The 11,482-nt window shown below is 40.8% G+C and overlaps 1 protein-coding gene across 2 annotated transcripts in view; it reads right to left on the reverse strand.

Moving 5' to 3' along the window:
- PPP2R5C (protein phosphatase 2 regulatory subunit B', gamma) overlaps positions 1 to 10,517 on the reverse strand; it is a 61,044-nt gene extending 50,527 nt beyond the window's left edge. For both annotated transcript variants that reach the window (XM_015418625.1, XM_015418616.1), the window contains exon 1: positions 10,380 to 10,517. In XM_015418625.1, coding sequence (XP_015274111.1) covers positions 10,380 to 10,473 — 94 coding nt within the window. In that variant the 5' untranslated portion in view covers positions 10,474 to 10,517. The remainder of the gene's footprint in view (positions 1 to 10,379) is intronic.
- Between the last annotated feature and the right edge of the window lie 965 nt (positions 10,518 to 11,482).

Consider the following 11,482-nt stretch of genomic DNA (forward strand, 5'->3'; position numbering starts at 1 on the left):
TCGTACGCACTGATCTCATCAGATCTCGGAAGCTAAGTAGGGTTGGTAATTGGATGGGAGACCACCAATGTTAGACTCCGCAGATGAAGGCAATGGCAAGCTACCTCTGCTTAATCAGTTGCCTTGAAAACCCTATGGGGTCACCATAAGTCGGCTGCAACTTGACAACACTTTGCACGCACACAGGGTTAACTATCCACACAAGAGTACATCAATTACCAAGAAATCACAAAGGTTTTGTTGACAGTCACAACATCTGAATTTCACACAAAAAAGAGCCTATACTGTAAATTGACAAAAACTATTTGCTGAAACACTCCAGTTAATGAATAAAATCAAACCCAGAATTTAAATGCAGTATCAAAAATGATGCCATTTCAGAACTATATACAATTTATGCAAGATCAAATACTGAACACTGGGTAAATATTAACAAAGCTTTATTTTGGAACCAATGAAGTGAAGAGCAATTTATATCAAATTAGCAATCACCAATATTAATCACAACAAAATCATTTTATGTAATGGTGAACTCAGTGCTTGACCACCACTCCGATTCAGGGCAGAACCCAGCCCCTTCCATACACAAAGAGCCAGGATGCAGAGGTATTTCAATATTGTAGTATAAGCAGTAACTTCATGCTCACTAGAGTTACTGCTACTGCATATGGGGCAAGACATTCAGCCACTGTAGGTAAGGCAAAGTCCTCCTGCATTTCCCTTATGTGTGTGCAACAGGCTGCTGCTTACCTGAAGAGTACCACAAAAGAGCACAGTGGCTAATACATGAACATAGGCATGGGGTATTCACTTACTGGCTGGATGCACTGCAGAATACCTGGCACAGCAGCAGACCAGCAACAGAGAAGGAGCCTTCCAATACATTCTGTACACTCTTTTCATTCTGTTCTTTAATTGTGGAATGGGCAGAGTATCAAGAGCTTTTCTGGCCAAAACGCAATTTTATTTTAAAACATTTCTATGCCACCTTTCTACCCAACACAGGATTGCAAAAGTGGCAAACATGAAAACATGTAGACCTTAAATATATTAACCCCACTGTCTCTGGGCAGAAAGTCTCTGGGGTCCTATGTAATTCCTCAGTTTAACTGAAGGAGCTCAGATAACATGGACCTTGGTGAGAGAGAAAATAAATATTCTATGTCATGCCATGTGCAACGAGTTACAGAACTGGCACTTTATTTTATTAGGGAAATATGCAGACACCTTAAATATAAGTAGAAAGAATGGCCATTCTTCTGCCCTTGTATCCATGTAGTTAAAACTGGAAGTGAATCATATTTTGAAGGACATTACATTCCTCGGAAAAATTCAAACTAGGAAGTGTAATGGATACATCATTTCAGTTTTTGCTGTGACCAAATGAATATATAAAAAGAATTAAGTAAAACAGAAGAAAATGGACCATTAATGAACAGAATGTTGGATTAGCTATGAGAAAGATACATTTTTACATATGCCCTTGGTTGGAGGAATATTGTTTCAAGATGTCTGAGCAGCATTATGTCACTATGGAAACCAGGAAAAGTATAAAATGCAAAAAGGCTGTTCTTCTACATATGGCAGAGATATTTTTGCCGTGCTATATCAGCTTTTGTAATAGAAGTAACTAGAAATAATCTACAAGTACATCCACTGCAAAATATTTTGCAGAAATAAAGTAGTTTATGCTCAGTTTTGGAAAAATCAAAACAAGCCAGAGATATTAACACAAGAAAATGTGGATGCTGTATGTGCATATAAAATAGGGTGCCAGAGAATAAATACTTCTGAAGAGAAACTGTTTCCCCATCTTGTGAAACTGGTTATTTGAATTAATTTCTTCCTTGTAAATTACCACAGTTCATTATATTCTGTGAAAAAATATGCTTTAAGGGATGGTAGTTTGCTTTGACCAGAAAGGCCCGTGAAATTGGAAGATGGCCCTATAGTAGAGACCTCAAGGAGATGGCAAATTGTCTTCTGTGGACTACTCAAGAAGAAGAAAGAAGAAGAGGAGGAGGAGTTGGTTTTTGTACCCCACTTTTCTCTACCCTAAGGAATCTCAAAGCAGTTTACCATCACTTTTCCCTTCCTCTTGTGAGGCATGTGGGGCCGAGAGAGTTCTGAGAGAACTGTGCCTGGCCCAGCAGACTTCACGTGGAGGAGGAATGGGGAATCAAACCCGGTTCTCCAGATTAGAGTCCACTGCTTTTAACCACTACCCCATGCTGGCTCTCAATAGGAGACCTTCTGAAAGGCAATCTTGCAAAAGCCCATCAGGTCCTACAGAATATATATGTTCTCACCAAAGGATATCAGAGAACCCTACAAAGTTCAAATAGAACCTGTTACATTTTGTTAGACAACCGATTAAGGCCACAAATTCAGAGTACCACGATCATCTTGAAACCCAGACGAAAAGGAGGCTTGACAAAATCTACATGACTGAGCCATTTTACAATCACCTCTCCCTCCGCACATACACCAATATGTAGACCAACCTGCTGGAACCTTCATAGATTGTGTAACATATAAACAGCTGTGAGAATGTCTTTTCCTACCTTCTGTACTGACTGGAAAGCTGACAAACATGACAATGTCACAACCTACTTGCCTGAGGTGGAAGAGGCATCTCACTGCTTATTTGTTACAACATACTTTCCCAGGAAAAAAAGATCAACTGGGAGAAGTGTAAAAACATGAAGAAGCCCATAACCACCTTCTCCAAAATCTACATATAACCTGCTGGAAATTCTGTTTCAGCAGGGCCATGGCCAGCTAACATGACTCTTTTTTCAGAACAGCTTTAAACCACCCCGTATATCCCAAGAAACAAGATTCAAATGGGGATGATCCTAAAACTCCACAAGCAGCCTCCGGATTTAACAATAAACAAGAAATTTCATATTCAAGGCACAACAGACAGAGAATAAGCTATCTCTAAGTAAATCAGTCACCCAGGATGGTACTGGTAAATGCCATTTTTACTGGGGGGAGTGTAAAAAAGAAAAAAGCTGAACAAACATATGTTCAGCTTCAGAGAACATTGTGTAATTACAATGCATCAAGGTCTGGCCTATTCAAGAAGTGGAAAATAAGTTTCAGATTTACTCACTCAGTAAGCTTGGCCTCAACTTCATTCAAACTGGTACTTGCTTCAGAATGCTACATGGCCATTTCTATCTGAAGATTTGTACTCTTAATTCTTCGATGACAGAATGTACAGGTTTTTATTGATTTTATTATTTCTTTACTGAACTTTTAGTGGACTTTTTAGTGCAAAACCCAGCCCCCAGGTCAATTCTCATCAATAATATGTGTGGGCAAAATACTGCTAGATAGTAAATAGGCATAGTTTTCTTCATGTAATCAAAACACATTAATCAGGGCACCTGTTCAGGGCAGATTTGCAGATCATGGCAACCACGTGGGAGTCTGTTTCATAGGCTTCCGTATTATCAGTTGGTCAGAGCAGCAACCATGAGTCTCTCTCACCACACAGGCTACTTACATGGCATGGAAAATTTTGGGCAATCCATGACAAAAGGCATCTGCACTTTATGGCCGTTTTATAGAACGCCAGCAAACAGAAGTCTTTCAACAGGTTCCAGTGTGAGAGAACGTAATGGTTGGCAAAACATAGGCAAATTAAAACTATGGTCCAAAACATAAAATTTAGATCTGGAACAACCCCACTGAGCACAGAAAGGCAAAATCATAGTTGCCTTGTGGCCTGAAGAGCAAAATTTAGACCCTGATGAACCAAACCAATCTTGAGAAACAGTTTCTATTATCCTTAAGGCAATATCAGTACATGATGCATGAAGCCCTCGGTGGTGGTGACCTCTTGCCTACCTCTTGCCTAGGATATGGTTCTTGGGAAAACTATCCCAACCTGTTGAAGTGGACTCCGATGCCCTTGACAATGGGTTCTGGTATCTGTATACCATTACCAGTTCTGCCTCTCTTTCAGTAAGTCCCTTCCAAAATCATTCTGCGGAGGGGAAACTGTGCAGCAAAATCTGTACATGATCTCAAGGTACTTTCTCTCTGGTTGACTACAGGTGAGTGAGAGCTAAACGAAAAATAGCATGAGTCCAAATAAACTGGCATAAAGCAGCAAATATAGTAACTAAGCTGTCCAAAGCACCAAGGATTTCATGAGCCAGTTCCCAAACAGTTCTCAAATGCTGTCATACTGCACCGAGTAGAAGCCATTGGTAAGAAGAGATTCTGGAGACTGTTGCACAGCAAAGGAGCCCCACTACTGAATGACCACATAGTTTCTTTGGGGGGGGGGAGCCACATTGTGTGTTCAACTAAATGAAAGAACAACACAAAGCAACTACAATTTGAGAAAAAGGACCAGCCTACTAGCCAGTCACAACTACAGGAAAATTTAATATCCACCAATTTTACCATATGACAGCCCCACCCAACTTTCGTACACAGACACGTCTCTCTTCCCTTTGATGGAAAAAAGCACCATCACTGAAAGGATGAGTTTGCGGAATGTTTGCAGGGTTAGTAGGGCATTTTTATAATCACTGGGCCAAACTGATGTACTGGTCTTCCCGACTTGCAAATATTTTCCTGACCACAGTATGCAGTGTCCAGAGTATGCTTACAGTCATCAAGTGAACATATTTACAAAGAGGGGTGCTAGGTCTTTTAAGCCAATGTATATTCAGCAACTCTGAGAGCAGCCAGGACGCCATGAGTGAGAGTCTTACTTTAAGCAACAGAAGAAAGCATCGAAATGGCTGGTCACAATATGCTTGTTTCAGCCTTCAGGAGGTACCTTTTGGAATGCTGTCCAAAAGACAGACAATTCAGGCCCTAATGAGAACAGCACCAGTTTTCTTCAGCATTCCCAATGGCAACGACAGCCCCCAAAGTGGAATGACAGCCCCAGGACTGGAACCTGTGCCCTCCACACCAGTAAGTCCCCCTGCCAATGGGCACTCCTAATTCCCAGGGGTCAATATTCCACAAAACGGCTTCCCATTTCATATGGCATGCTTTCAAAAGACAGGTCAAAGTTCTGCTTGAAACCTGGCTAAAAGTTAACACTATCGTATAGATATCAGTCTTTGACACCATGGCAAGAAACTCCCAAGCCTAGCTTCAGCTACTCCTTCAGCAGTGCAGGGGTGACAATGTTATCCCTTCTGTGCCCAGCATAAGGCAGTCTACTTACCGACTGTGTGGAAGCCTCTCCTGTGCCCATCTCTGGGCATCGTGAGAGCTTCTAGAGGCAAGATGGGCTTCCACTTGAAGATTTTACCAGTCTAAACTGCCAGAGCTCTTCCAGAGGCAGGCAGCACACCCATAAGGGGTAGAGCCAACCAAAGCAGAAAGCTATGAGGAGGGCATGACTGCCAGTTTGAGCGGGAGTCCACCTGAAAGATGCCTCTGGCCTTTTATCAGGTTCATCCCCTAAGCAGATGTTAGTACTGCCAAATGATAGCCCAAGTTGCAATTTCTGTATTTGTGAGTGCTGAAATAAGAGGTCTGTTATTTGTTCTGAAGAAGTAACCAGTGACTCACGAAAGCTTACACCCTACCACAAATTTTGTTAGCTTTTATAAGGTGCTACTGGACTTTTACTCTTTTCTACTGTTTGTTGTTGAACCTTCTTGCACGGACACCGGCTTGTTTTTCTAATGAGGTCCCAGACCTGGGTCATGCATCCTCTATTGGTGGGAAAGGCATAAAACACACCTAATACAAAAGCAATTAAATTTAACAAATAGAAGTTCTTAGACATATTTCTATTGAAATGCCAATCTGTCATTTTACAATGAGCAGATTTTAATATAGCTACTATCACAAGGCAGTTCTCCCCATCTTCAATGTATCCTCACAACAACCCGGTGAGGAAGGTCATGGAGTAAGCATCACAGCACAGTGGGAATTTGAACCTGGATCCCCAGGCCTAGTCAAGAGTTCTAACCACTAAAGAACACCATACCTAAACCGTGTTCTTACTTCTGAGTTCACATGAATGCTGTTTGACTTGCATATGAGTTTTACCTTCCATTTACTGTCATCTAAGGAGGTCTGTTGCCTAGTTAGTGTTGTATCACACACAGCCACTTACCATTTGGTGTAGTGGTTAGGAGCCCAGACCCTAATCTGGGAAAACTGGGTTTGAGTCCCCACTCCTCCACATACAGCTGCTGGTGTGACCTTTGGTCAGTCAAAGTTCTCTCAGAGCTGTTCTCTCAAGAGCAGTTCTCAAAAGAGCTCTCTTAGCCCCACCTACCTCACAGGGTGTCTGTTGTTGGGAGGAGAAGGAAAAGAAGATTGTAAACTGCTCTGAGACTCCTTCAGGTAGTGAAGGGCGGGTATAAGTCCAATTTCTACTTTCATTCATTAGCAGAGTGTGTGCCAGCAAGCTCATCTATATGTACTAAAGGTTTAACATGAAGAAATATTTGAATTTACAACCACAACACTCCATTATACAGTGCCCTTATTCACCAATAAGCTTCTTAAAACCAATCACCTCTGTCACTCCTTTCTAGATTCTTTTTCAAAATACCCAATTTAGGATTGTGCTTCAATTTGTACTTCACAGTTATTTTCTGTCTTCAATAATATTTACTATAAGATTACAGCAGACAGATAAAAAATAGTTTATACATGATAATATAGATTCAGTGAGATAAGTCAGCTATGAATAGATTCCATCTAATGATATGAAGAAAAAGAGAGCGTTTCAGTGAGATAAACCAATTATAAACATATTCCATCTAATAACTGAAACAATATGTATAGATGCATAATTATAATAATGCATTTTCCTAAAGAAAATTTCATGGGTCAGTTTGCTTATTATGACTGCTCAATTAATACACACACGACTTGCACAATTCTCCTGCAGAATTAGGTGCATCTTAAGTGCCCATTTATGTAGTAGTTCCTGGACTCAGAACAGCAACTCTGAAATGTATTTGAGTGGGACCCACATCATTTTGCAATTACTGTATTTTTCGGGGCCCACTTGCAAAGTAATTCTACACTACTTTCCCCTTCTACAACATAAAAAGTCGGAATCTCACATCAGTTAACAAAGAACAGGCTTACACTTTATTTTTCATGTTTAGTATTTCTTAATATATAGAATTACTGAGCAACAGGCATGTCTTGGTGATTTTGCACATGGTATAGTGGTTACAGTGTTGGACTAGGATCCAGTCGATTAAGACTCAAATCCCTGCTCTCCTATGAAGCTTCATGGGTGACCTTGGACCAGTCACTCTCTCATCCTACCTTATCTCTCAGAACTGTGAGGATAAAATGGAGGAAGAGAGAACAATGCATATCACCCTGAGCTCCTCAGAGGAAGGGGTGGATAAAAAAGTACCAAGCCAACAAATCCAAATTTGTCACTGAGCCTCCCAGATCCTCCTCTGCTAGCTTATCCTGTTCCTCCTCCTTGCTTCACAACATACCGGCAAGAGGGCTGCAACCCACTTCTGAGTCCTGTGCTGTACTATGACAACTATTGCCTTAGCGTACAGCAATTTCCAATTTTTTGGTTTAAATACCGTTCTGCAAAAAAACTTCTTAGAAGTACAAGACAATTGTGTTACATACCATCTAGAGGGAAAATAGAAACCAACTAACATTCTGCCTAGCATCTTAGTGTGGGGAGGTTGTAGAGGAGAATAAATGGGGGGGGGGGATTTGTCCCATAAAAAGCTGTGCTGATGGGGAGAACTGCTGGACCTCCTGATGGCACCTGGTACTTTTGGTCACTGTGTGACAGAGTGTTGGACTGGATGGGCCATTGGCCTGATCCAACATTGGCTTCTCTTATGTTCTTATGATTATCAGGAGGTAGAATCACTTGGGATGAGAAGCCAGCTAAGCTCCTACTCCATTGACATCCCCAAATATTCTTCTTTACGTCCTCCCAAAAAGAGTGAGTGGTTGTCAGTCACTTTTATGGGGAAACAACATTGTTGGTAGAGACTTGAGTACAATATCTCACTGAAAACCAAAATCTGATTTGAACTCTAGACCCAGCTTTGGCTTCAAAGATTAGGATTCCACAGGGGGTACAATATACCTGCAGAAATCCACTGCATCCTCAGGTCCTCTTACAACATATAAGCCTTCACTTGCAGTACTCATGGGCAGCATAAATACATTTCAAATATAAATAAAATAAAACCAATTTTTGCTAGAAAAGTACAGCTCTCAGTAACCTAAGCATGAAGAAAAGAGGAGTATTGCATTTGCGCATGCCTTAGCCATTTCCGAACCAACTGCCGAGTTCTTTTTGCCATAATCCCACCATGTTCTCTGTATGTTATCACACACACACGAATAAATACACAGAGGGCGCCTATCAATGGAAAGATTGCAGGGAGGAATTTTTTTCTAGTACAATGCCTAGTTTAGCACTATGAAAATGGTAAGGAAATTTTGTTTTTGTGGGTGACCAATCAGACTGGTGATACACTTCCAACCTCAAGATTCTGGTATTATTTCCTTAAATGTATTTACTTTAGGAACCAGCCCTGTAGGTGGCTGAATATACCCAGGAATCAAAACATGAAGCCATTTCTTTCTTTAGACACAAGCCCATGAAGATTTAAGCAGCTGGCTAAATGCACATTGTGAGTGGCTTCATTCACCAATTCATGGAACCAAGAAAGTGAAAGAAGTCTTGATTCAAATTACCCGTAACCTGAAATTAGCTAACAACTGTGTATGGGCATGGGTGAGGAAAGTGTTGCCAACAGTTCAAATCTTCCTACTGATTGATTTGGGATGAGCATCAGTAGAATAATGGCATCTGGTGTAGTTATATGTGTTTTGTTTTAGCTTTCATTAGCACTAAGTTAAATGAGATGTATGTGGCAGGTTAGTTCCAAGAGAAAAACTACCTGTAAAAATTTTAACAGTGTTCTCTCTCTCTCTCTCACACACACACACACGCACGCTCTCCCCCCCCCTTGGGAAAGATTGCACAGAAATTGACTAGTCCACACGTTTCATTCATTCAACACACACTCTTTTTAATACCAAGTAAAAAACCTGTTCCACCATTTGCCCAGTAATGAATCTGCATATTTTGATATGACGCAATTAAGGGGGCATTATGCATTATGTATGTGTTCCTTATACACAATTCAGCATTTGAGGGGACAGTACAGAGTGAGCATATATATGCCCAACCTCAACTTTTGGGGGAAACTTTGTTAAAAAGAGATAAACGGAAAGCTTTGCTGTGCAATTAAGTACCCTAAACAGCATCCAAATCTTTGCCATTTAAATTATGTATTTTGAATAAATTATAACGTTTCTTTTTGTAGAAATCTGCAAAAATATAATACTATCGAAGTCTGAAAACCAGAATCCAGAAAAGGTAGCTTTCATTAACATTCTTAATTCAGAGCATAAAGGATCACTCCTTACCAAACTCTATTCAGTCTGCCTCCACAGTATAAACTTAAATCCAGCATACAGCTAGGGTGGGGATGGGAAATTGTCTGTCTATAATTGCAGCATGATATTAGTAAAATCAGAGAAGAAAAGGGAATACTTCTTAAAATATATTTGTAAGGAAGGCGCATGGATTAAAGGCCCACAGAGAAATATAATCAGCTCTCTCTAATATGTGAACTGCTCAAAGAAATTGCCAATAATCTTACGAGTGATTGAAATTGGGAAAATGAAAGAAGTTTAAAAAATGTAGACACTGCCAGACATTCACAATGCAGTTTTCTGTAGCTCCGAAACAGCAACATGTATCCCTGTCTCTACATTAACAGACAGCAATATAAAACTGTTTAGAATTCAGAATGCTAGAGGTATTCTCCCCCCTCCCCCAGCAAATTCCTTTAAATGCTTTCTAAATATATAGTGATTATCTTCCATTCGATTGTTGGAAAGAACCTTTCATTCACTTTCCTGCTTGATTATAAACTAAGCAACAACTACAAAGAAACCCTCATTGTGTACACAAAATCCTTTATTGCACTGTTAGTGTGCCAAAGAAGGGCAAGGAAACTTAAGTGCCCTACCTCTCTTCCCTCTTCCACCTCCCCCACCCCAAAACACCTTTTTGGGGTAGTGACTTCACATCCTTTGACATCAGCACAGCTTGAAAAAGGGGGGGGGGAGGGGAGAAAGCAGCAAAACCTGTTTAACGATGCAAGCAAACCCTTCAGTATTTTTAAAGCTTACGATTTAATGCAACTCCCATATCTACATCTCTGAACTCTGACAAATCTGCATCGGAACAAAAATGGATTCTGCTACAAAGGACTTCCTGCTTTCCTTATTCAAGAATCACAATAGCCTTTTATTAGAGAGCCACAGAGGACTACAATTCATTCAGAACACAAATAACTCACCTCGAATATGTAGAAGGGCCACAGGCTGGAATGGCCCGTTCGAATTGGCTGCGTCCACTACCATCCTGCTGCCCGTTTTATTACATGTCAACATCTATGCTTCAGCAGGGAAAGCAGTGTACTCCTTAAGGCAAGAAACCAGCCTCCATTTTAGTTTTAAAAAAAAAAGAAACCGAAGCTCTCTGCAGCTGGAGGGAACTGGCTAGTTAGTGATGTCAGCGGAGAGGGAGAACCTGATTGGCTAACCTCACCAACTTAAAAATGACTCTAAAAAGCTACAAATGAAAAGATCTTTCTGTGTGGCTGTCACTGTGCATTAAGCCTGTACGTTTGTCAGCTCCCTCGTACCTCCATTCATCATCATCAGTAAATGAATGCCTAGAACACTGTTTGAAAATACAAGCAAGAACCCTTCAGAGTGAACAAGTATATCATGAAAAGGGAGAGACAAGACACTTTCACTTGGATTTGTTTCACTAAAGAGCACTAGCATCCCCCCCCCCAAGAGTATGTAAATACACTCAGCAGCAGAGATCCACAAACAGACATGTGGTGTCATGTTCTACTTCAGTTACTCACTGGAAATGCTTAATGCTTCCCCTTTCCTCTTTGTATTGAATTCATGCCAGATTTGCAAATCGTGTGCATGTGGCTTCACGTTATTTGCGCTGTAGCTTTTAGCACGGCTTTGCTAGGGTTTTTTTACACTCTAGTTCTTCCCAAACACAGGAAGCTGCCTTACATTGAGTCAGACCATTGGTTTACCAAAATTAGCGTCTGCTTTGACTGGTAATACCTCTCCATGGTCATAGGTGGATCATCACTTGCTACCTGATTCTTTCAAATTGAAGATGCCAGGGATTAAAACTGAGACTGTGTGCACAAAAAGCAGAGGGTCTACCACTGAGCCACAACCCCGCCCCTAGATGGGAGAGATTCATGAATTCCCCTCCTCCTCACCTCCAAAAATCCAGGAGCAAAAGTTCTATTAAATCTGAGCACATTTAAATACAAGCAATGTGTGGTATTGATCTGGAAATTTCAACTGAGCTGTCACCAATATGCAGACAACACTCTGCTTCTGGCAGACCCCAGGGATGCTC

Source organism: Gekko japonicus, unplaced genomic scaffold (assembly GCF_001447785.1).
Source record: "Gekko japonicus isolate JY-2015 unplaced genomic scaffold, Gekko_japonicus_V1.1 scaffold93, whole genome shotgun sequence".
NCBI classification, from domain to species: Eukaryota; Metazoa; Chordata; class Lepidosauria; order Squamata; family Gekkonidae; genus Gekko; species Gekko japonicus.